The sequence below is a fragment of the Siphateles boraxobius genome, unplaced genomic scaffold (genome assembly GCF_051911475.1).
Source record: "Siphateles boraxobius isolate OS27281-9 unplaced genomic scaffold, OSU_SipBor_1 46, whole genome shotgun sequence".
NCBI lineage: Eukaryota > Metazoa > Chordata > Actinopteri > Cypriniformes > Leuciscidae > Siphateles > Siphateles boraxobius.
This window is the reverse complement of record NW_027509097.1, coordinates 7,538,469-7,564,205: the sequence shown is the minus strand read 5'-3', so window position 1 is coordinate 7,564,205 and position 25,737 is coordinate 7,538,469. Positions and strand designations below refer to the sequence as shown.

The 25,737-nt window shown below is 38.9% G+C and overlaps 1 protein-coding gene across 4 annotated transcripts in view; it reads left to right on the top strand.

Moving 5' to 3' along the window:
• The window catches only part of ankfn1a (ankyrin repeat and fibronectin type III domain containing 1a), a 99,871-nt gene that overhangs the window by 59,371 nt on the left and 14,763 nt on the right, over positions 1-25,737 (top strand). For 3 of the 4 annotated variants that reach the window (XM_077200512.1, XM_077200513.1, XM_077200511.1), the window contains 11 exons: positions 580-708; positions 2,558-2,750; positions 3,834-4,044; positions 10,327-10,521; positions 11,911-12,024; positions 12,560-12,657; positions 13,918-14,008; positions 14,570-14,677; positions 23,621-23,720; positions 24,396-24,528; positions 25,371-25,487. In XM_077200512.1, coding sequence (XP_077056627.1) covers positions 580-708; positions 2,558-2,750; positions 3,834-4,044; positions 10,327-10,521; positions 11,911-12,024; positions 12,560-12,657; positions 13,918-14,008; positions 14,570-14,677; positions 23,621-23,720; positions 24,396-24,528; positions 25,371-25,487 — 1,489 coding nt within the window. The remainder of the gene's footprint in view (positions 1-579; positions 709-2,557; positions 2,751-3,833; positions 4,045-10,326; positions 10,522-11,910; positions 12,025-12,559; positions 12,658-13,917; positions 14,009-14,569; positions 14,678-23,620; positions 23,721-24,395; positions 24,529-25,370; positions 25,488-25,737) is intronic. The other variant, XM_077200514.1, reaches the window with a different exon arrangement.

The window sequence follows — 25,737 nt, the reverse complement described above, 5'->3', positions numbered from 1 at the left end:
CTCCTGTGCTGTTTTAAAAAATACTGTGTAGGTAGACAACTCACTGGGGCTTGAAATAACAAATGGGCGTCAAATCACCTGTGGATCCAGCTCATGTCCACTCCTGACAGTCAGAACGGCAGAATATTGTTGTGTTGGGGGATTAGATGCCTGTTTCTGCTGATAAGAGGGATAATAAAACAACTGGAGTGATTATGAGAAAAGAACGACAGGTCTTTCTACCCTCCCCCCCATCCCCATCGCTTGCACAGCGTGCATTGAGCATGCTCAGTGGAATCTTGCTTTAAACGCCTGTGTGCTTTTGTTGTCTGTGTCGCTCATCCTAGCGCCTGCAGAATGCCCCTCTCTCCACCTCCCTTTCTCTCTTTCTCCCTCCCCCCCTCCATCTCCTCTCCTCTTTCCTCTCACCGCACATTAGCCTGCCAACACCGCGGCGAGATGCGCGTGAAGAGGAGAGCTCCGGTGAACACCTGGTACTCCGGGCAACTCCAGAGCAGGGGTGTCTGTTTTGATCTCTTCTCTCTTCCCGTGCCCTGAAACCGACTCTTTCCCTCATCTTACTGGACTTTCTCTCATCAGATCTGAGAGTAGGATCTCCCGACTGGCTCAGAGACTCAACCAGAGGCAGAGCGATGCTGCGTTGATTAAGGATTTCAGACCCCTCTTTTTCCTCTCAGGCTCTCCGGGGAGCTCCCAGAGTCTGGACAGGTGAGTTCAGCATCTCTCTGTACTCTCGTCCGTCTGCAGTCACTCACTCCAAGTGTACTCGCAAGACGATTCCCCTCTCCAATGTTGCTTAAATTGTCCATCACCCACCTGCTGTTTCCCACAGGTGTTCCTCAGTCATAGTGGCAGCTGCCTTTCCCTTTTTTTAATGGCTTAATTGGATTTAAGGCATAACCTTAGAGCACCGCTCCGATTCGACCTCTCACTTTGCTCGCTCAATTACTCACTGGTGTCAGAGGCTTCAATCTAGCACTGCAGAGTGCATTATTATTAGTGCTATGAGTGGGTGTTTGCACGCTCAAAAAAACAGGACACTGCCTTAATGTCATGTCTGACAGGATTATAGACCACTGGGATGAGAAATACCACATAGATCCCCTACAGTTCCACAGCTTTTAAGGAGAATGTCAATTAGGGACAATTTTGATGTTTGCTTTTTTTGGAAGAATGAAGGTGTTGAAAGGGAGTTCTCATATTTGTTTTCACAAATCAACAAAATTTTTGTGCACTCATGCCCTTAGCATGTTCAGACAGTGTGTACTCGTGCCAGATGCTTTGACAAATGGAACAGATATTTTTTCAGGCATTTATATGAATTGTTTTTGCTCGTCATGGAGAGATTGAGGAGTGATAAAGGTGCTACTCGTCTGTCATTACATAACCTGCAGTTAACTCAGATCAAATTTCTTCAGAACAATCTAAAGAATATTCTTTCACACATTCTTCAGAACAGTCTAAAGTATATTCTTTCATAAATATTTGTGTCCTTTTTTGATGCATCAAAACAACTATTACCTATGCTGTGCTATTTTAAGGTGTGTTTTTTAAAAATTAAGAAACTCTGAACAGCTACTATAAATTCATTGTCTGGGTTTACTGTTATTCTTGGCTCAGAATTAATTGATTTCCTGCAGGATTTCATTGTACTGTAAGATCGTTGAGGATATCCTTGACAACTAGACTATGTTGATGTGGAGTGAGAGACAGTCTGGCTATCATTTTTAATAAAATTGTCTGCTACGGTTTAAGCGATATCAGTTTTGACGTTGACTATTAATGGCTTGAAATTAATGTGTCAGATTGTTTTTAATTTTTATAAATTCTTTTGAAGGAATGCAATTTGTGCCTGTGAAGTCTCTTATGCTCACAACAACTGCATTTATTTAATCAAAACTACTGTAAAAATGGTCATATTGTGAAATATTATTAAAATTTTAAATAATCTGTTTTAATATAACAGCCTGAATTAAGTTTCACACGATCCTTCAGAAATCATTCTAATATGCTGATTTGCTGCTCAAAAAACATTGATTGTCTTGCTGATTAATATTTTTGTAGAATCTGTGATACAATTTTTGGAAATCTTTGATTAATAGAAAGTGGAAAAGAACGGCATTTGAAATTATTTTGTAACATTATAAATGTCTGCCACTTTTAATCAATTTAATGGATCCTTTCTGAATGAAAAATAATATTTATATTTTTTAAAACACGTACTGAGTCTGACCCCAAACTTTTGAACGAGTGCAGATATCAAAAACGTTCATTTAGATGTTACGTATTTAGATGTGCCTTTTTCTTTTAAAAATAAAATACCTGTGCATCAGTATGCAGTTATTTTGCAGGTAGCTTTTGCTTGAGCTTCAGCATTAATGACTATCCAGTGGCCATTTGTCCCTGAGGCACTACTGACTCAGATATTAGTCATAAATTACATACCGAAACACATGCTAAGAATTTATTTCGAGTGCAGACTCTTAACAACACTGATGCAACAGGCATCACACCTAAATGTGTTTTGTCTGTTCTCTTTCCCTTCTCGACTCCACAGGAACTTCTCCATTACTATGACACAACAGATGCAGAACCTGCAGCTGACGCAGAATAAGAAGGGGGCGGGTCCCGCCTCCCCCAGCGCTGCCAAGCGTCTCTACCGCAACCTCTCGGAGAAGTTCAAAGGGAGCCACTCCTCCTTCGAAGATGCCTACTTTTTTGGCCGATCTGACCGTATCCGCAAAGTATCTGTGAGTATTTTGGACAAAAAATATATATATTTGAGACCACCATCTCTGGCTATTTTTTTGCAAATAACATTCAGCTTAAAGAACCCTAATGTGTATTGTCAATAATTACAATTTGTCTTTTAGTAAAAAGCTGGCATTTACATTTATATAATGTAGAATCAATTGATGTTAACATTCACTTGACCTTACACATGACATGTTTTGAGCTGGAATGACATTTCGGGTGCTCATGAGACCGTCAGCGCCGTGCCGTGCTCTCAGAACTTCCACAAATGTCACTGATTATATACAGCTAGATCTGACTCAAGTGCCTGATTACATCCCTCACCCTTGCTGCCTCTGTATGTTTTCACACATGGATCAAACTCACAACTGAAGAGGAGAAGCTCTTATAATTATAATGTTTTGTTTTAGCCTAATACTTGCTTAAACAATCCCCATTTAATTTTGGACCTCTACTGCATTCTTTAAGGAACTAGAAATTTCTGTGTCTACCCTCTGGTGGATGCCTGGTAACAGTTCTGTGCTGGTAATGGAAAGGTTGTAGGTCAAACCCATGAGCAGTTAAACACAGACAATCTGTGCCCTCGTTTTGTGTTGTCTGTGCTGATTGTAGGCGAAAATCTGTTTTTGTTTGTTTTTTGTGTGTTTTCTCCAATCTCAGTTAACAGTAGTATGCAGAAACATACCTTGATTTTCCTGAAAACCATAAACACGCATATGTAGTGCATTGCAAAAAATTGTTTGTTCAAGCATCCTAATTCAGTCTGTTTAATTGACTTAGGCAGACAGGGTAGAATTCGAAATCTATTTGTAAAAGCAAATTCAGTGTCAAATTATCGATCACCAGCAATATGCTGATTTGGTGCTCAAGAAACATTTCATATTATTATTAATGATGTTGAAAACAGCTGTGCTGCTTAATCTTTTGTCAAAACCATGATACATTTTTTTCAGGATTCTTTGATGAATAGAAAGTTAAAAAGAACAGCATTTATTTGAAATGGAATTTTTTTGTAACGATGTAATAGTATTTGCTGTCACTTGACCTTGTGGAATTACATGATTAATTTCTCCTCACAGAACATTCAGAGCAGTGAGGCTCTGTTTGAGGCTGTTGAACAGCAGGACCTGGATGCTGTGCAGATCCTGCTGTTTCAGTACACAGCTGATGAACTGGACCTCAACACCCCTAACAGTGAAGGCCTGACACCTCTGGACATCTCCATCATGACCAACAACGTACCCATAGCCAAGCTGTTGCTCAAAGCTGGAGGGAAGGAGAGCCCTCACTGTGAGTATGCATATTCACCAATGAAAAGCTTTAAACAGTCAATTCCCTCGGTGTGTCCAAATAGCTTCTTGTGTTTGAAGTGTATCCTTAATAAGGAGGCATTCAAACGATTATTTAAGTTTCAAGTTGGATTGGAGTAAATCTGTTAATTAATCTAGTCCTTCACAAAAATGTTACATGGTAAATACCAAAGTTAGTACAGGTATTGTCCTCACCACACATTTTGACAAAACATCTGAAAATGCTAGCATTTCACTAATGTAATATTTATACAGAATGTATTATTCTTATTATTCTTGAGGTTCTGTCCCAAAATTATATGTTTATATATGTAAATATAAAACGACACTGATGACGAAAATGTTTTGTATTTGCATTTTGGTCTCTAAATCACTGTATTTTTTTGTAAGAAATCTTCTTCTATTTACTATTATGTGTGCAAGCTCCTCCTCTTTTTGAACTTTGAACACACACACACACACACACACACACACACACACACACACACACACACACACACACACACACATATATATATATATATATATATACAGTATATATAATGTGTATGTATACTGTATATATGCTATATTAGTAACGATTATGCTTTGTTTTGCCTGTCTGTCTTGTCCTCTGACCTAGTTTCTAGTTTGATCCCTTGTTAGCCTTATTCAGTTTACCTGTTGTCCAATTAACTAACTCATTAGTTCCCTTTGTTTGGTTCATGCTTATAAGACCTCAATTCTCCTTTAGTGTCTTTAGTTCTCATTTGTTGTAGTGTGGTTTTCTCCTGCGTTTATACTGTTTCCTGAGTATTTGTGATTAAAATCTGTCTCCTGGAATTATTCGTCATCATGAGACGTTTTATATACCACGTTACGTAACAAAAGAATGGACTGAACCTGATCAGCATGGATTCACCTGCTGTGCTGCTGCTTTGCTTGGAGCCTCGAGGCCCACACATTTGGATTCCTCTATCTGGCGAGCCTCACACACTATCCAGACTGCTTCCTGTGCGCTTTTTATTTGACCAGTTTGAACTAGCGCAAAAAGGCTTGCCTGCCCGGTGTGGGTCCTCGAGGATCCTTTGCCAAGTTGGTCGAGTGGGTGTTGGTGAACTGCGGTTAAGCCCACACCATTGGCCCCGCTGAGGATGACAACGTTACCAGCCCCTTTCCGAACACACGGCCAGAGACCAGCCATCCACCACCAGCGAGCGACTGCACGGAGACGTTAGTGCCCCCACAGACTGTGGGGACTGGCCTGCAGCGATCTACGAGCCCGAACCATAGAAGCGGTCAGAAGGGAGGGGTCATCGCCCCTCACAAACAGTGTCTGACCAGGTGCGTGAACCGGCAACATCGTGCATAGCAGAGGGAGTATTAGTGGAGATTGATGGCTTGGAGGGAAGCCCTGCCCACAACCCCACTGCAGTGGATGCTATGGTTAGAATCTCTGGTGGTTATTTGAAGGAATTAATGGACAATCTCGTGGAGGATTTAATGTGAGTGTTATGTAAACCTAATGTCCCTGTATCTCCAGCGCCCCCTGTATCTGCAACGTGCCCTATATCTCCAGTGCCCCCAGTTTATTCTGAATGCCTGCCAAACCTCCCTCTCCAACCTCCTTAAACAGCCAGTTCCTCTGTCCCACCTCTGCTGGTATCCTTCAGGCCCTCTGCATCTCCTACAACATCTTGTGTTGTTCTGCTTTAGTGCTTCAGGCTGCTAGTTCCACCCGGCCCAGAGGATTCCCAGACTCCGCCTCCAGCCTCTGTGTCCATCGCTCCACCGCGGCCTGTCGACACATCGGCTCCACCTAAGCCACTCCCTCTCTCGGCTCCACCAGAAACCATCAGCCATACGGCTCTACCGGGCTCCCTCATCCCTCCGGCTACTACTTGGTCAGACATTGCCCTGTCTGCACCTTCTGCTCTGTCTGGCTGCGCCTTCCCCCTGGCTCTGCCTCTGTCCTCTGGTTCACCGGTTCTACCTCAGGCGCTCGTCCCCGCGTTTCCACCTCCAGTGCAACCGGTTTTGTGTGGGCTCTTCGGCTTATCGTATTCACCTGGGTCTCCATTAGTGGCTGCATCTCCGTCGGTCGTACCCAGGATGCATTCCATCAAGTCATCTCCACCATGGCTCTTCCTGCCTTCGACTAGTCTTGGCTGGTCCCTGGCTAAACATCTGGCTCATCCTGCTCCTGGCTTCCCCATGGCTCCTCACACCATCCACTCCTCCTTGGACATCTTTATTCTGGACTCTTTTTGTTTTTCTTCAGTTCTTCGCCCTCCTCCAGAGCCCCCGCCCTCCCTCCTCAGTTGGACAGTGTTGCATGTTGTGAGGACGCGCCTTTTCAAGAGGGGGCGTACTGTAACGAGTTTGCTTTGTTTTCGTCTTGTCCTCTGACCTAGTTTCTAGTTTGTTTCCTTGTTAGCCTTATTCAATTCACCTGTTGTCCAGTTAAAACTCATTAGTTCACTTCTTTTGGTCTAAGCTCATAAGCCCTTAGTCTCTGTCCTTTCTCGTTTGTAGTAGTGTGGGTTTTCTCCTGCGTTTATCCTGTTTCCTGGGAATTTTTGATTAAAGTCTGTCTACTGGAACTATTCCTCATCGTGAGGGTTTCCATATACCACGTTACGTAACATTAATAATGTACAATTCAGTTAATATAATTTTATACTACGGGGCTGTTTGAATCGATTGGTTGACAAACTTTCTAAGGTGTACAATTATTTTCAGGGAAACGGACTGCTAAAGTACTTCCAGGCAGGTCTTGACCGCATTACATGTCCATTTCACTTCGCCAAATGATTTCAGTTATTTCAAAGGTCCTTAAAGCCTACAACTGCAAAATAATCAAAACCCACTAAGACACTGACCAAACAAATAAATATAGTCAACAATTGGATGAAAACCATAAACTATTTCCATGTTTTTTGCCACAAAATTAAAAATTTGTTATGTGCGGAAATCATATACTCTTTCTCGCGCTCTCTCTCTCTCACTCAAATGCATACACATACAGTAAGCACATAAATGTGTTGTCAGTGCTGCTCTGACCATTTAATCAGTAAAATAGTTTAGCAACTTAATAGCTACATGATATTTCTCACTGGTAATAATGGCACTGTTCTTGAAGCCGATAAACTTAGTTTCGCTATTAGTAGAGACGCTACTGTCTAACGCTGTTGAGAGACGCATTCTAACTCAGGTAATTCACACATGCTTAATCCCTCTTTTCCTCTCTCTCTCTCTCTCTCTCTCTCTCTCTCTCTCTCTCTCTCTCTCTCTCTCTCTCTGTCTGCATTAGTCTGCTATCAATGGCTCACACCTCTGTTACTAGCTCTAAAATGTTGTTTTGGAATTAGCAATGGAGGTGTGGGTAAAGATGCGTAAGAAATTAGTCCCACACACAAAAGCATTTTAAGGACAAAAGCCAGATAAATTTCTTGAAATACAACATCTGAACAATGTCTTGAGTTGTGATAACCGTAGTATAAGCGGAATAATTGACTTAAAAAAAATTTAAACACCATTTTACACAAACATTTATTTCACATATTGATTTTACAGTTGTAGCAGTAACTGTAATTGTGGTATTTTGGCTGAAATTATGTTTGCTATTGACATTTTGCTACTTATTTTGACATGGGTTACTTATATGTGCTTTTTTTTTAACATCGCATCTTCATCGCTAAGGAATAAAAGTGCATTCTACGTGGTTACTTACCATCAAAGGGTTTTTCTTGCGTCACTTCTGTTTAGCTGTGGCAACCAAAAGCAGATGCTCTGTAATTGCACAAGCTGTTTAGAATGAAGCTGACGATAAACAGATGGAGCCAGTGTGAGTGTTTGACACTGCTTTAGGGGCTCAAGTAATAATCGTCTTTAGGTACAAATACTAGAATAAACTTTTCCATGAAAGCTGCCATAAGCACTCATAATTCTGCTTTAAACATCTAATGACATCTGTCGTAACCACTAATTAGATAAAATATTACGTTTATTGTGTAATATTTTGAAAATAACATTGTGGAGTGTCACATTATGTAAAATGAAATGATCATTGACGTCATTCATGCAATTTTCATTTTTTTAAGCATACCAAACTATTTTTGAGGACAAGCTGAGTCTGGTTATCAGGTTTTAATGCAATATCTGCACCCATTGCCCTTGGATTAATCAATAGCATATTCAGTCCCTGAGTCTTTGGCAATAGTAGAACAGGTGTTTCTTACCTTGAACACCATGGAGAAAAAAAGTCCCTCCAGTCCAGAGCACACAGACAACATTCGGCTTTTTCATGATTGCACTGAGACCAAACAGGGAGCACTATACTGCAGTCGGAGCAGGGCCGGGGTGGGGTAGACAGCACACGGCATCCCCTCAGAAAAATCTTAACAAGGTTTGTCATTTAATAGTTTAACTTTTCCAATGATGCATGTAACGGAGGGCAATTATACTAAGTGATTTATTGTACCCAGGCTGCAGTTAAATTTCAAAACATTTCATCGTGGCACAATCCAATCCTTGTAAACAAACAGAAAATAAACATTGCCGTATTTTCCCCTCCTGGGCTTTAGGCATTATATTTATGTCAGGCCAGAAGTGCCAAATAAATCAATCAGCCAGAAGCCTGACAGTTTGGAGGTCCGAACGAAGGCTTAAGTTAAAGCATGTTTATGGGCAGGGCTGTGGCCCGTAATGCCTAAATTTAGGGCCGTCCCAGAGCCCCGACAATGCCAACTGTGTGTGACAGCGCAATATCGCCCGAGTCGCCCATTAATTTATAGTCTGTTCAATTAACCACACATAGTAGCCAGATGTCAATCTTCAGAGCGCAGGAAATTGCACCTCAAGACTGCTAATATGGCTACCTTTTCCACTGCGCCGTGGACCCCCGTGTAAGAGCGGCTAAGTTAGGCCCCCTTTTTTCCGAGTTGACAACACACACTTTATCATCTCCCCCGGAGAGCTCCCGTCTCCAGAGGCTCGGGCTGGGCCAGTGAAAGAGGGTTTCTTCAGCCATGTATTTATTTGTTTATTTTGCTGTCATGGTCTATGACTAAGGCTCTGAAAGAAAATGCAGCTGTATTCACGGCCTACGAGTAGGACTGGTTAGGCAGTATTCATTTTACCATGACAAATCTATACGGCCAAACACAGTCCTGTGTGTTCCAGACGACCGTCGAGTACATACATCCACACCTCTCCCCTCCACCCCACACGGCTGACTTCATCTGCCGCTATGCTGACACAAGCAGTGTGAGCCTGGAGATTTAATGGTAGTGTAATGGGCTTCCTGTCATTTCAATCATGACTTTTATTTTTGGTTTATGTAAGTTTGAGATACATTTGATCAGTCTGTTACTGCTGTCTTTTTTCACAGTGCAGTTTAGATCGTAAACAGTTTTGTAGATGAATGTGCTTGAGGCCAGCAAAACTAGGCAGTTGTACTACTTGTAACAGATATTTTTCATATGGTATTAACTGATGTAGTCATATGTGCTTGATCTTGGTTTTTTTCAGTTATAGAGAGCAGTATTACATTTCCAGAATTAAAAATACCATTCAATGTATCCATAGATTTAGTCTTAAATTGATTCTTAGCAATAAAATATAAACTCTTCAAGACAAAGCTACCATAAATTCAGAGGTTGTTGAATGATGATACACTACCCTTCAAAAATATAACAAAATATTTCTCTTTCAAAGAAATGCTGTTCTTTTGAACTTTCTTTTCATCTAAGAATCCTGATAAAAATGTATCACAGTTTCCACAAAAAATGTTAAGGAGCACAACTGCTTTCAGCATTGATAAAAGCAATACATGTTCATTGAATGAAGGCTTTATAAATGAATTAAAGTACATAATCTAGTACCTTATTTTTAAAAATGTTGCTTCCAATCGTAGTTTGTAATGTTGTGATTCATCTCTGAACTGTTGGGTTTTGGTTAAAGGCGACTCTTTTTTGAAGAATAATTTTTACTTATGATAGTGGAAATGAACAGAAAAATTTCTTCCAGAACTAAGGATGCTGTAAAAGTGGGGCGACCAGTGTTGGATGTGAACGTGGATCTTGAATGTGTCATTCATTTTCATTTCATAAGAGCCTTTTTATTTTATACATGAAACCTGTTTGAAATAAGACATTGTTACTTTACACCTCACCTTTAAACTGAAATGCAAGGTTATCCACTAGCTAAAAAAAAAATCACACTGATCGGAACAGCCTAAATGAAAAGTCTCATTAACAGACCTCTCTGTGTTGTGTTTCAGTTGTCAGTTTGGAAAGCAGAGATGCCCATCTCTCAGCACTGGTGCAGGAAGCCCAAAGGAGAGCCAGCGAACTGTCTACCCAGGTGATGAGAGAGAGTCTCAGCCTAGAAACGTCTGACAAAGAAAAACAGCTCAAAGCTTGGGAGTGGAGATGCAAACTCTACAAGCGCATGCGCACAGGATTTGAGCATGCACGTAAGTTTCTTCCAGTGCTTAACATTTCAAAAAAAGGTCATTCATATGCTATGCTACAATGAAATACTCATTGAACTGGCCTTTATTTTCAAACGGTCCTGTCTAATCTATCAGCATTTCAACTGAAAGGTCATCGATTCCCATATCGGCCCAACCTGTTCACTTTATTAGAATGATAAGACTCTGCAAGCAAGGCACTATGATTATTTGGTCCACAGTTATTAATCTCAGGTTGATTGTCCTGAAATGACTCTTGAGCTGCAAACACATACAATAGTGTCCCTCTCACCCTCCTGTCATATTGATTACTTGTTATATCAGGCGAGTTTTGTTGGCTTCTCTTTGTAAACAACCTCAAGTGAAGGCAGCCGTGATGAATCAGATATGTTTTGCCGTAGACGCTCTTAAAGATTGCAGAGAAACTCTCACAGGTATCTATGAAAAGGATTTCAGGAAACACAAGGGCACATTATCTGTGATGTGTGCTTTGAGTTACAAGTACAAAATGAAGGTGTTAACAAGGAGATTGAGGCACATAAAAGCTGCAAGTACATATAAATGGAAGTAAAAAGGACAGTGGTCTGCCAAGTGACAGCTATAGATTCATGTCTTTAGGTTTATTAAATTTGTGTTAACCTTGAATATATACAATATATACAACATATATACAACCCAAGACCTTGATTGTCTTGTTATCCAGTACAAACATCTAGATATTCTAATAAAGATTAAGATTAATTTAATTGAGAAACAAAATGACGATATTACGTCAAAATGAATTTTCTTGAAAACAAGTTTTTCTTATCCCATTAGCAGATAATTCTTCTTGAGATAAGCATAAAATGACTTTTTTTAAATGACAAATTTTACAGAAATCTTAGTATCTAATGCCATTTTGCTTCTTAAGTAAATACATCTTGATTTATGAATGTTTAGATATCTGTACTGGAAAACAAGACAAAAATACTGAGTGAATGTGAGGTCACATTACATTTCGATATCAATTTTCATGCAAAAATAGGTCTGTTGTCTATTATCAATAGTGCAGCGATTTATGAAGCACAGCTCACACAGAAGTCACTTTCAGATAGTTTCAGAGAATACCCAACCCCCCCCCCCCCCCAAATGTACAGTACAAAGGGTCTATTACAATGGTTTCAAACTCAGCCCCTAGAGGGCCACTGCCCTGCAGAGTTTTGCTCCAACCCTAATTAAACACACCCCATCCAGCTAATAAAGGTCTTCAGGATTACTAAAAGCTGGAGTTGGAACTGGTTGGAGGTAAACTCCTGGAGAGCTGGACAGTAGCCCTCCAGGAGCTGAGTCTGAGACCACTGGTCTATTATTTGCTAGCGAGATGCTATGTGACCTTTGACTTGGCTCTTTCAGGGCCACCGGAGGCTCCGTTGACGGTGCGTCTGAGTGTGACCGGCAGCACATCTCTCACTGTTAGCTTTCAGGAACCTGCCAGCATGAACTCAGCTGTGGTGACCAAATACAAAGGTCAGTGCAGACTTAATGTGCATTTGTCTGTATTACATACACACACACCTTGAGAAAGGTGTTTTATTTCATAGATTTTTGTTTTTTTTATTAATTAATTACATTTTGTTATTTATCCAAAGGAACAAAACAAATACACCACAATTACAATTTTCCCAGACCAAATAATTAGTTAAATTAAATTAAATTAATTAGTTACAGTAATTAGTACAGTGTTTTAAAAACACATCAGGGTTTGTTCACAGTCATCATTTAACATCTAACATTACAGTATGAGTATCTATGTTAATAAACTGTATAAAATGGGCTGAGTAGGGATGTTTTTATTTTTATAAGCAATAACACATAGTAATTTTCAACAGATGATAAAACAGTCAAGTCGTATTTAGTTTTTCTGTAACATCACCATGTCCTATTTCTGTAACATCACCGTGTCCTATTTCAGTCTGTCCTGTTTGGTTTCTTTAGATTCCACTCATTTATTGATGTTCTCTGCTTTTTAATTCTATATAATGTGTGATGACGTGCATTGCAGTTGAATGGAGCTGTCTGAAGGACTTCTCTTTATTAGCTGGAGAGCTGATCCTTGAGAATCTGCAGTCCCTAAAATTCACAATTACCGGTCTCACCACGGTAAGCTGAAATCAGTGTGCAGCCTGTGAACCAGATATAGAAACTTTGATTCACGTTCAAGTCTACAAGGAGAAAATGTTTTCTCAGAAAATCAGATTGTCCATTCTATCATGCACTTGACGAATGTTTTCTGTTCATTTACTGTACAGAATAATAACTTGCCTAAATATTTTTTTTAGATCGAAAAGCACCTTGTTGTTTTAAGAAATAATGAATACACTATAAATATACTATATACATGTTTTAAAAGTATTAAGGATACATTTGAAATGATCTTTTAATATTCTTTATATATTTTTATTTAAGCACTACACTTTCTTTTAGATACATTTAAAAATTATTATAAAAAAACAATAAAGTATATACATTGTAAATACAGTAGTGGCCAAAAGAGATATCCAGCCAAGGAAAATTAACATCTTCACCCTTTATTCAATTATTATTAAAAATGTGTTTGAGATTTTGTAAGCATATTGCGTAGTTGTGCTTGGAGTTTTATTAAAGCAATTTAAGATGCTAAATTGTGCGGACATAATTTTTGACTAGGCTGTCATACAAAGAAATTATGCACAAGCAAAAACAAGAGAGAACTATAAATAACTTATGTTGTAGACAGCGTATGCTTTTTCCTGTGAGCTTTTTGTATTTCTCTGCACTTTTTTTTGAATGCTAATATAAAAGCTTTAGCTTTAGTTAGCCTTTTTGCCAAGTCATTTTGTCAGATAAATACCAAGTTTAACGTTTTGTTCACAAATTCTGATATTTTGATGGTTTAATCGAACGTAGTGTCATTAAAAACAAATATCCGCTCCAGACATCACTTTTTGTGTCTTAATTTGTACTATTCTGTGCCATTTTATAGTATAAATAGTGTTTTTGTATAAATAGTAAATAGTGTTTTCATAATGAAATTTCACGTAGAATGTGGGACACTTTAAACAGTCGATGAGCTTTCCTTATGTAATGGAAGGCGAGGGGCTATAAGACTTTGATGCTGGATGGCAAACTGCTTCTTAAATTCATACGCTATGCAGTAGAGTACATAGTGCATGGTGTATAGTAGGTCATTTGTGACACAACTTTAAACTTTATACTTGAATTGGACTATGCATCCGAGACTTGTGAACATGTCTGCTATGAATTATGAGTTATGTCCACAGATAGTGGTACTCCACTGGTAGTACAGGTTGTTGATAATGTGTAGTAAAACTTGTCCTGGGGAACACTTGATTTTTAAGATGTTTTTCTTGTTCGTTACAGGGTAGACAGTACTATGTTCAAGTGTCCGCCTGCAATATGAAGGGCTGGAGTCCGGCACAACTCTCTCAACCTCCCTCTGCTGTTCCTTCCAGTAAGTTATGCAAAGCAGCCACAGTTGCCAATTAGCACAAACAAAATGATAATTTCCAAAAAGCAAACAAACAAACAAACAAACAAAAAATAACACAGAACCAAACAACATTGAACCCTTTAGCACTGCTTTTAATTCACATATCATGTCATTAAAAGGAGAGAAAATTGTATTAAGTGCATATAGCCAACATCCTTGAAGGTAGGACTGCGCTATTATTTAACCATCACGATTTCAACTTACCCTATCGCCTTTGATGCTCTCTGAATTCCTTGGAAGAACAGGTTCTTTTTTTAATAACCTCTTTAATACAATGCACCCTCCCTCGGTAATGTGTCGCTATTCTACAAGTGCCCTGACAACAACATTTCACCGTAGTTGTGGATTATTTTAGTCAAATTTAGTTATAAATACACAGGACTTCTGTAGACTAGCATTATCAGATAAGCTTTTGCTCTTTTTTATGCAAATCTGACTGAATCAAATTAAATGACATTGTTTAATATCTAGAACATGTCACAATGCCAAAACTGAGTTTTGTGTGATATCTCTCAATGGTAGACTGGAAGGACTGCGATGGGAGAGAGAGCAGGAGGAGAGGTCACATCGAATCTATGGAGAGACTGTTACAGCAGGTTCGAGCCACACACCAGCACTACTGCTGTGGAGGTACACACACACACACACACACACACACACACACACACACACACACACACACACACACACACACACACACACACACACACACACACACACACACACACACACACACACACACAACATGTTGGGTTTTTATGGGGACATTCCATAGACATAATGATTTTAATACTGTACAAACTGTATATCCTATCCACTACCCCTACCCACAGAAAAAATTCTACATTTTTAGATTTTCAAAAAAAAAATAAAAAACGCTTAGAATGATTTATAAGCTGTTTTCCTCATGGGGACCAAAAAAAAAAGGATACAAAATTATTCAACCCCCAAAAGTCAAATTTTGTACAGATTTTGTGCAGTTATATATTCTATATAACTTTCAATAAATGCTGCCTGTAAGTGCTTAGAAGCTTCTGTCACCTCTCTACTGCAATATTGGCCCCTTCTTCTCTTGAAAAAGCTTCCAGACATAGTACCGCTGATCGATGGGTCCAAAAAGTTCCAGTTTGGTCACATCACTCCATAAAACATTCTTCCAGAACTCCACAGGTCTATTCAAATGAAACCACCCCCATAACAAGAATGGATCACCTCCATGTTTGACCATGAAGAAGGTGTTCTGCTCATAAGCTTTACCTTTTTTTGCACCAGACATACCACTGATCCATGGGTACAAAAAGTTTGGTCACATCACACCATTCTTCTAGGACTCCAGAGGTCTATCCAAATGAATTTTAGGATATTCAAGTTTGCTTTTTTGTTCTTCTTGGTCAAGAGTGGCATTCGGCAAGATGTCCCAACATGAAGGCCATGCTTGTCTAGTGTTCTTCTTATGCTTTGCATTGAAATGTTTTTTCCTCTTTTCATCACGTCATCTTGCAAGTCCTTGGCAGTAAATTGAAGGTTTTTCTCAGTTGCTCTGATCAAACATTTTATTCCCCTTAATGCTTTTGTGCTTTTTCTTCAACACCCTCAAAGGTTTTCTGGTACAACAAATTTTTAACTTATGAATAAGGCTGCCAGCTGTGTCTCTGGGAACTTTTAGTGTTTTGGAAATTTTCTTGTAGCCATAGACTTCCTAATGTCATAAAACAATTTGTTCTCTATAGCTTTGGTGAGAGCTCAGACTGTGTAACAGCACAAGCTAATTCAGTTTTGTTATAGAGCTTCCAAAGGCTTAATTGTGTTTTAACACAATTTTGTACCAAACCATACAAACTAAGTTATTTAAAAAAGCAGCGTTGAATAGGGGTTGAATAACTATGACGTAGTTGTATTACAAAAAAAATCCTAAAACTTAAAAGCATTACATTATTGATTAAAAAAATTACACTCAGAATGGTCAACATTGTTTTAAAGTCATAAGACATAATTATGATCCCTGATATCAAACTGGTCCGCCTACCTGCTTTCAGAACAATATAAATGCTGTAGTGAGTCGCCTTTGTCTTGGTACTTTTTATAAATTAACATCCTGATTACATGACTTATGTCCTTGCATACAACCCCAAATTTAATATTAATTAATAATTAACATCTCCAAAATGAATTCAGTTGGATAGCGGTCGCTTCAATTGTAAGCTATTGTAATAGTCTGCTCTGCTCATCCAACACGAGCTGCAGAGTCGCACTCAGTGCGTCTGACTGACAGGACCATGATCGTTGCGCAACAGATTGTAAGCGTTTGATAAAGGTCTTAACTTGTAGAATGCGTGCTCAGCACCATTGCTTCCTATACACTAGGGCTGGGGTAAACGATTATTAACTAAACGATTAGTTGGGCGATTATTTTAATCGATTAGTCGACTAATCTAACGACTAATTTTTCTGCTGCTCGATTAATAAAAAAACAATGTATCTAACATAATGTAAATAAATACTAACTAGTGTACTGAATCATGATACTATAAGCTGGCTAACGTTAGTCTAATGTTATGTATTTGAACACCGTCATTAGAACTTTATAACCGCCAAAAACGTGTTATTAAAATATTTTTTACAAACATTTTTTATCATAGAGAATGTTTAAATACTAATATCAGCTTACTAGGGAATCGTAGGCGGAGTTAGTGGTGCTTCGGAGGCTGCTACTGCTGGAGATGATTCGGGAGAGGTCTGTGTCCCTTTACCGATCAGAGTGCGCGCTGACACGGAGTAAAGCCTTGTTTAAACTCGACGCGTCCGCACGAGCGCGAAGGTGCGCGCGGCAAAAATGACGCGTTGGGTGCGTTTGACGTATTTTGACGTCGAAGCGTCGACGTCATCGACTCGCCGCTACAGCACTACTATACACAAAGTATGCGCCTTATCGATTTCAAAAGCGAAAGTAAAACGCGAGCTCCCTGATGACTTACTTGAGCACCAAATCAACACCATAGCAGAGGAGCATCTGAAACTGAAGGCTGGAAAAATGCGGTCAAATTAGGCTGCATACAGTAGCCTGTCTCCCAATATCAAACCTGTCTTGGGCTGTGTAGTTGTAACCACCTCTTAGCTTTGCTCTCTGTTCTGGTCTCTGTTTGCACTTTGAATATTGAGAGAGTACTTTGATTATGGTTGCACTTATTGTTTGCACTTAAAACTGTTTATTTTTGTTATTTAAACTGTTTTTATTTCTACGTTCAATTTCTGGAATGGAGTTCAATTAGGAGGCCACATACAGCCTCAATCAGAAGTTCTGGAAGCTCATAATTCTTGCACAGTAAGGTCTGAAGAGACTCACGACAATCAGTTGAGTTTGTGGCAAAACCTTTTACAGTGCTTGTATATTGTTGTCTTTCAATGCACAACAATTCATACTCAAAAGTAGAACTGCAATGACATTCATTACAAGATTAGTTAAAACATTTCAAAATGCACCTGCAGACTATTTTTCCAGCCATAAATTTTGTCATTGAGAATTTCTTTAAAATACTTGTCAAAAGTCGTCTCGTTCTCGTGAACCCAATCTCATGTCTCTAATTGTCTCGTGAGCTAAGTGTCTCGTCTTACCCTTAAAGCTCCAGTAGGTAGCTTTTGTAAACAAATATTTGTTAAAACTGTCATTATGTCCTGACAGTAGAATATAAGACAGATAATTTGTGAAAAAATCAAGCTCCTCTGGCTCCTCCCTATGGTCCTATTGCCATTTGCAGAAATACACCGCTCCCGGTCAGAAACAACGAATCAGAGCCAGGAGGAATGTCTTAGCAGTGTCAATCACGCTCCTGTACGCGCTGATCACCCCTCTCTTGCACAGCGCGAGCGCGTACCGTCGTTCGTGACTCTTCTGTTCGAACTCGTTCATCCAAATGAATGAATCTTTTTTCGAGTCATTTCGTTAATTCAACGAACGAAATGACTCGAAAAAAGATTTTTTTATTTTGAACGAGTCTTTTTCGGAGTCATTTCGTTCATTCAACGAACGAAATGACTCGAAAAAAGATTCGTTCATTTTGATGAACGAGTTCGAACAGGATCACGAACGTGCATCACAGAACAGAGCAAGGGAGCATTTGTGCTTATAAAACTTAAAGTTTTTTATTTATTTTTGAAATGACCGATCGTTTCGCTAGATAAGACCCTTATTCATCGTCTGGTATCGTTTAAAGCCCTTTGAAGCTGCACTGAAACTGTCATTTGGTCCTTGAAACGTTTGTGTCCTATTGAAGTCCATTATATGGAGAAAAAAACAGGAATGTTTTTATCAAAAACCTTAATTTCTTTTCGACTAAAGAAAGACATGGACATCTTGGGTGACATGGGGGTGAGTAAATTATCAGCAAAAGTTTTTTTAAAAGTGAACTAATCCTTTAACGTTAATCTTTAATCTTACTAGCTATTTATAACTTATAGAAAGAGTGCAATGTTAGAAAGTTAGCTGCTACATGTATTGCAAAATACATAATGATTTGAGGACCAGGTTTGTAGTCAAAGTATGGGCAGACCATAGTCAATGTAAAGCATATTGATGATGTTTCGTCCCTATTAGTGAATGTTCCATAACTGTTTATAATCCGCCGTCATCGGTGGTCCTGCTTACTAGCCTGCGCGTTCACGGCAGGCTCCGCTGTGGGGGAGGAGCTGTGGAGGGAGGGCTGTAGCGCAGCAGAGAGCAAGGGGGTTGGACCCTAAGTTGTGCTTGTTCAAATTTTCAGGCTAAGTCAACATTGTCTCAAAACTCCCTACTGCTGCTTTAATATATATATATTTATATATATATATATATGGATCTGCGTGTGTGTATGAATGCTTGTGAAGTGCTTGTGTACATATTAAATATATACAATTTTTATGTAGTTTTATATTTTGTACGTATTTTCTAAATGTTTTACTTTTTTATGTAACTTTGTTTTATTTTTTTGCAGAAGTGGTTTCATTAGTTTGCTTTTAGACAGTTTGCACTGACTACTTGATTTTGAAAATATCCATATACCTAGCTAAAAGTGGGTCCTGAATGTCCCCTGAATCAGAACAGGATGTTCCAATGGAACCAGACGACTTCATTCTCATCATCTCTGTTTTTTGCTCTGCCGGTGCTCTTTTATTTGCTGTCTTTATTGCGTTTTGTCTTTCCGATGTCAGTCTCTCATAACGCTCTCAATTATTCTCATCGTATTTTCTCTCTCCCTTCCACCCATCTGCCCACTCACCAGAAATCCCTCCTTCCCATCATCTTCCAAGTCCGCACTTCTTCCAGTAGATTAACTCCGTATTAAAGTGATGAAATGAAGCATGGTCAAAGTGTTTTGACTCAAGTATGGCCATCCAGAGCAGTATGAATACGCTCTCTCTCAGCATTCCTGCTGCCTGCCCTCCTACGCTCTTCACACGAGAAGCAAGGCAGGCGTGGAGTATGTGTAAATAAATAAATAATGTTTTAATACATTTATCCATTTTGGATTTTAACATCTATGTGTCAAACATGTCGTCCGTATAGTGCAGCACTGTAAATCACAGGGCTCGAGCCCAGACACCTTTAAAACGAGGCAGGCTGGACGTAGCGCAAAGAGTAGAGAGTCTGCTTTGGCCTCAGGCCCACTCTCTATCCCAGAGGCCGGCTACTGAGGTATAGAAGAACGCTGTTCCTGGTGCTGACAGTATTGCGCTGCTCACAAACAGCAACTTCATTAGGCAGCTATGCAGTCGGCCACAAGCAAGAGGGGGGTGAGCAAAAAAAACAGCATCCCTCATCTGTTTAGAAGTCAACACTAATGATGTCAGAGCGATGGCTGCCAGCGTTGCAAATGAATTTATACAGGGGAATTGATTCTATTAGAAAAACACTGTATGAGAGTTTTTATTGATGTGGAAAGCAGGAAAACAGGAGAAAAAGAAGAACTTCTGCTCTCAAACTGTGCAAAAATAACCCATCGGTCTCTGTCTGTTTTAATTCAGAGAGAGAATGTGGGTGTGTGCATTGCAAAAAAACATTTTCTTAATCGTAATGTTTGCCTTGCTTTTTTCAGTAAAAATCTCCAAACATCCTAGAAATCACATACATTTACTTTTTTTAATTGTTTAAGATAATAAGAAAAAAATATCTTGAATGTTGAACATTCCATTAAAAATATTCCACAATATTTTTTAAATGTCCTAAATATTTTAAATGAAAGCAAATTTATATCTTTATATTTATTTATTTATTAGTGTATTTTGGGATTGTTCATACAATGTCCAACGTTTCACAAATTCCACAAATGTGACCCTGGATCAAAAAAACAGTCTTAAGTAGCACGGGTATATTTGTGGAAATAGCCAACAATACATTGTATGGGTCAAAATTATCAATTTTTCTTTTATGCCAAAAATCATTAAGATATTAAGTAAAGATCATGTTCCATGAATATATTTTGTAAATTTCCCACCGTAAATGTATACAACATTTATTTTTGTGAGTGAATTCAGCACAATCGTGAACATAAATGGACAACTTTAAAGGCGATTTTCTCAATGTTTCGATTTTTCTGCACCCTCAGATTCCATATTTTCAAATAGTTGTATCTCGGCCAAATATTGTCCTATCCTAACAAACCATACATCAATGAAAAGCTTATTTATTCAGCTTTCATGTGATGTATAAATCTCAATTTCAAAAAAATGACCCATAAGACTGGTTTTGTTATCCAGGGTTACAAATAATCCCTTCTTAGATTATCCATGCTTAATATGTAAATACCTGCAGAGTGGGATTTTGATCCCATGAGTTTTCTACGTGGGATTAGATAATTAGACTTTTTTAGAGAATGTATTTGCAAACTCCAGTTAAAATATTCCAATTGGCAAGTCATTTTAAGCATAAATGTCTTTATATTTTTAATATATAAGAAAGATACTTTTATACTTTTATACTTTTTTTTATACTTTTACTTTTATACTTTTTTAAAAGAATTCTTTTATTTAAAGCCACTCATTTAAAGGTAGGGTTGGCAGTTTCGGAGAGGCTAGTAATTAACGTAAACAACTTAAAGTGTGCTGACTTGTACCACCTGACTGCCACAGATTAATTTCGGCATTGGCAGTGTTGACATAGAAACGCATAATTCCGAGGATGTGAACAGCTCCGTAGAATGTCACAGATTGCCCTGTCGACGGTAATTACAATATGGCGCGAACGGACCGAATGCAATAATTGGATGAAATATTTTTGGTCCTGAGACTTCCACAGAAGATATATGTACATGTTTTAATATTTAGACCACTTCTATTATTGATTGCTATCAGGATGTGAAGAGAGTTTCAACCAGTATAACAAAAAGTGTTTATGAAACACATTGCCTACCCTACCTTTAAATGAGGAATGTAACAATTTATCTTAAGAGCCAACAATATTTGCAGTACACAATGCCAAGTTGATAACGTGAATGCACAAGCTGGGGCAGAAATTAAATGCAAAGAAATTAGAGAATGAATCACTTAAGGACATTTATAGATAATTACTGGAAAACAAGACAAATCATTTTTTAAATTTTTTTTTTTTTTAGCAGTATGTGTGTAAATTATATGTCCCGATAAGCACACATGCTGGTAGGGGCAATGTATTTACCCAGGTTATTTTTGGAGCGATGGTGTTCGAAAATAAATCTGTGAAATTAATCAGCACCGGTACAATGACACTACTATAAAAACCACTCCAAAAAAAAAATGCAGCTCGTTTAAGCAGAGGTTATCTTAATTTATGATGTGTATATGTGGAGCTGAGAGGTTGCTCTCAAGCCGAGGGGTGTGTGTGTGTGTGTGTGTGTGCGTCGTGCACACAGCTCCCAGTGTTCCTGCATGAGACACAGCAACACCCACACGCACAACGCGATCGCTCACACGCAAACCTCCGCACTCCGTCGCGGCTATGTAAGCTCTTTCTGTCAGCGAGGGCCTGGAAAGTCTGTCCACAGACGTTATGGATGATCCCGCTCGCTCTTGCATGTTGAAAAGGGTCCGTTGACCCCCGCTAAATTAGTTAGAAAATGAAGAATGCTACCAGCGCTCGCGTCTCTCCAACTCTCACTCACCTCATTTCATGGTTGCACACACTGTGCGGTAGTCAGATTTATTGCCAAGTCATTAATCAAAGGTGATCCGTGTTTTTTGTGTGGTTTTTTTGCTTTCATATATGTAAAGGCATTTCTTTATTTATTTAGTGTGACAGTTTTTCGGCACAGGAGGCCAATCCACTCATGTCTTATAATCTGCTTGTCAAAGGCAGTTAACCTTCTGATGGAGAAATAAATACGAATTCTGCGCTCAGCTTATCAACACGTGCGATGGCAGGGCTGGCTCTATTTGCGGAGACTGGAAACTGCCGCTGAACTTCTCATAATTTAAAAAAAAAATGGATTGAATGTGTTTCCAAAAGTGGATAATTTTGTTCTCACTCCAACTTCTTGTGATTCAAAAATTGTGGTTGACATCCAAACATTGGAGTCTGGTGGAGATATTCCAGTGAATGTAATCAAATTTGACTCTTTTTCAGTTGAAACGTAATTGTCCTGTGATTCCAGTAAGACGCATTGCGGTTGTGAGGTTACGTTATGTAGATATCTTGCCAAGCAGGAAACAATCAGTGTGCGCATTTAATCACGTACTGTTAACAGTCGCCACTCTAGGGTCAAAGGGGCCAAGGGTTAATCTCCTTATGGGACTTGTAAGACACATTGTTCCTTTAGGGGTTTGATAGTGATTTTCAAACGGAAAATCTGCCTTCCTACCTCCCTTTCATGCCCCTCCAATGGAGACACAGAGACTAGGGCTAGCGTGATTGCTCTCACGGTGACTCGCTCGCTTTGACGGCCACTTTCACGTTGTAAACAGCTTCTCAGCCAAATGGATTGTTCCGTCTGCCCTGCTGTTTACACGGGGGCCAATTACGTGACGCTTAATTTCATGAAAACAGGGACGTCTGAAGATTGGCATCGCTGAAATGTGGGCTGATATGGCTGCGCTTGAAGCGGGAGATACGCAGCTGAAATGTTCCAGATAACCGGTTTGTCGGTGGCCTGACTCCCCCAATCCCTATCTTACATCCCTGAGGCTCTTTCACGCTGTCTGTGTTCGAAGTTCCCTGAGTTTATTCCATCATGGTTTTCATTTTGCTCTTTTCAATGTTTGATATTTTTGTGTCTTGTTGAAAACCCTGAGGCTTGGAGTGTTTTCCAGCAAATCTGAAATGTAAATCTCCAAAAGGATGACCAAAACTACATAGTTCATACTCGATTAATCATTGGATTTTCTAAACGACTAGCTGATCTTAAGGAAGCCAGAATGAATCCAAGAACCCACAGTCTTTCAATAGGGTAACTTGCACATAAACAGGATGATTATTCACACAGTTTTTCCATTGTTTGTCTATCAAAACTATCTTCAGATACCTATGTTAATCTACCAAGTCTGGGTATTTTGTTGTTTTCACCTGTATGTTTATCTCGACTCCATTTGTTTACTGTTTTTTTTTTGTTTTGTTTTTTTTTACCCCCCCAGACACATCAAAGTTGCCGAATCCAAGTCGAAAGCAGTCAGTGTCCCGGAGCCTGAAACACCTTTTTCACTCCTCTAATAAATTTGTCAAGACTCTCAAAAGGTGGTATGAGCATATTGCAGAAAATAGGTGGCACTTTCCACAAATAGGTTACACATTGATATCTCATTAGTTTTATTACAGCATTAGAGACATAAATGGTTACTGTTGTATCATTGTGTTGTTACTGTAGATATGTGCATGAAAGGAGTTTTGCGCATATCAAATGTCTGTATCCTCACCCTTAAAATGTTGTGATTTGGTCTGTTCCACCTCAGAGGTCTTGACCATCTCAACTGAATAATTTTTAAATGATATTTTGAATGTTTAATTAACTGTTTATAATGCACTTATAATTATAATTTCTTTATAATTAACTGAGATATTTAACTGGAAAAAAAAAACATTTTAATTGGTAACTTAAGCAAACTTACTTTTGCTTTATTGTAGTGTTCATTTGTATGAGACTTTGGATAAAAGTGTCTGCTAAATTAATAAATGTAAAATATAAGTGTAATGTTTTGTTTGTCCCCGACGAGGTGGACGATCAATATTACATAAACGTTAAGAAACTCACTGATGAAAAGTCACTGATTATTTACTTAAATAAATTTTAAAAAGTATTTTTTGTTCTCTATTCTTGGAAAGTGCCAGGAATCATAGAACTCACAGTATAGCTGAATATGCTGAATTCGTCTTGTTCTGAATAGGCTCTCTTGGCTTTTTTTTCTTTTTCAGGGGAGTTTATATAGCATCAGTATTTTACCATAAGGACAGTCTGCTAGTGACTAATGAGGATCAGATCCCCATAGTGGAGGTGGACGACTCATACAGCAGCTCCCTCATGCAGGACTTTCTGTGGTTCACCAAGGTATGCAAAAACATACAGTCAACCGCGACATTAAGCAGTGGAGAGGTCAGCACGGAGATACTGCACTAAAGTAACGTGCGTTTTATTACTGCTGAACTGAAACATACATTTTCAATGTTTTCGTAACACATCTCATTGACAAGCGTCAATATTTTTGTTGGTTTCTTCCAAATGCAGCCTGCGGTCAGCTTAGCGTCCTAAATATATTCTGTCAAAGTGAACAGTCACCACATTTTTGACGTTAGACCGCGCGTTTGTAATTAGCCCATCATTACAAGGCTAAAGCTGGTGTGATGCAAGAAAGCAGAGACAGTCTTAACAGAATATAGCTCTTTGTTTGATGGCCAAATACTTCTAGATCTTATGGTGAGATAGGAGGTAAAGTTATACTCATGAAACGAGCCTCGCAGCTTTTTAAGCGCTCATGTCCACATTCAAATGTTTATTTTACAACTTGTCTCCTAATATGCAAGTAGAAAATGAAGGTTTGTCAAGGAATATTTTGATGTTGGCTTGATAAACCTTGTCTCAAAGTTTAAAATAGTTTGAAGGTTAAACAGTCACATTAACAGGCAGGCACATAGAGGGAGTCTCATGGTTCCTTCTATGAGAGACTTTTCTGTTTAAACACCCTATTATGGAGTGCATATTGTCTGTTGCGCTTTCTGTTCCACATGGTCAAATAAGTAGTCAACTGAGACACCTATAACTAGCCCAGTAGGGATTGTTTAATCACTGAAAACAAAGCACTCTGGCATTGATGCACAGACTTTGAATGATGTCGAGGAATTAAGTAAATTGCTTCCTCCAACTTCACAAGTGTGCTTGTGTTTATTTTGCAGCTGTCCTGTATGTGGGAGGACGTCCGGTGGCTGAGACAGAGCCTGGCAGTCTCCACCTCTTCCTCTTCCACTCTGCAGTCCAGACAGAAGATGCTGACGGCCGCGGGCCAACTGCAGGTTTGCCAGCCCGTGATGAGCCTTGCTAACAATTTATTACTGTAATGGGTTTGAAATTGAAATGAGTGGGATAATCCCTTATGAAGGATTCTGAGCAGAGTCTGTGTTTCTGTTTAAGCATATTTTATATTGCATAACAATTATTTTGGCCAACGTGCTCTACATAACCGATGTATTTATTACAAAATTGTGATTTTTTTTTTCTTCACAATTTTGAGAGAATTACACATTGGTCCAGTGATACATTCAT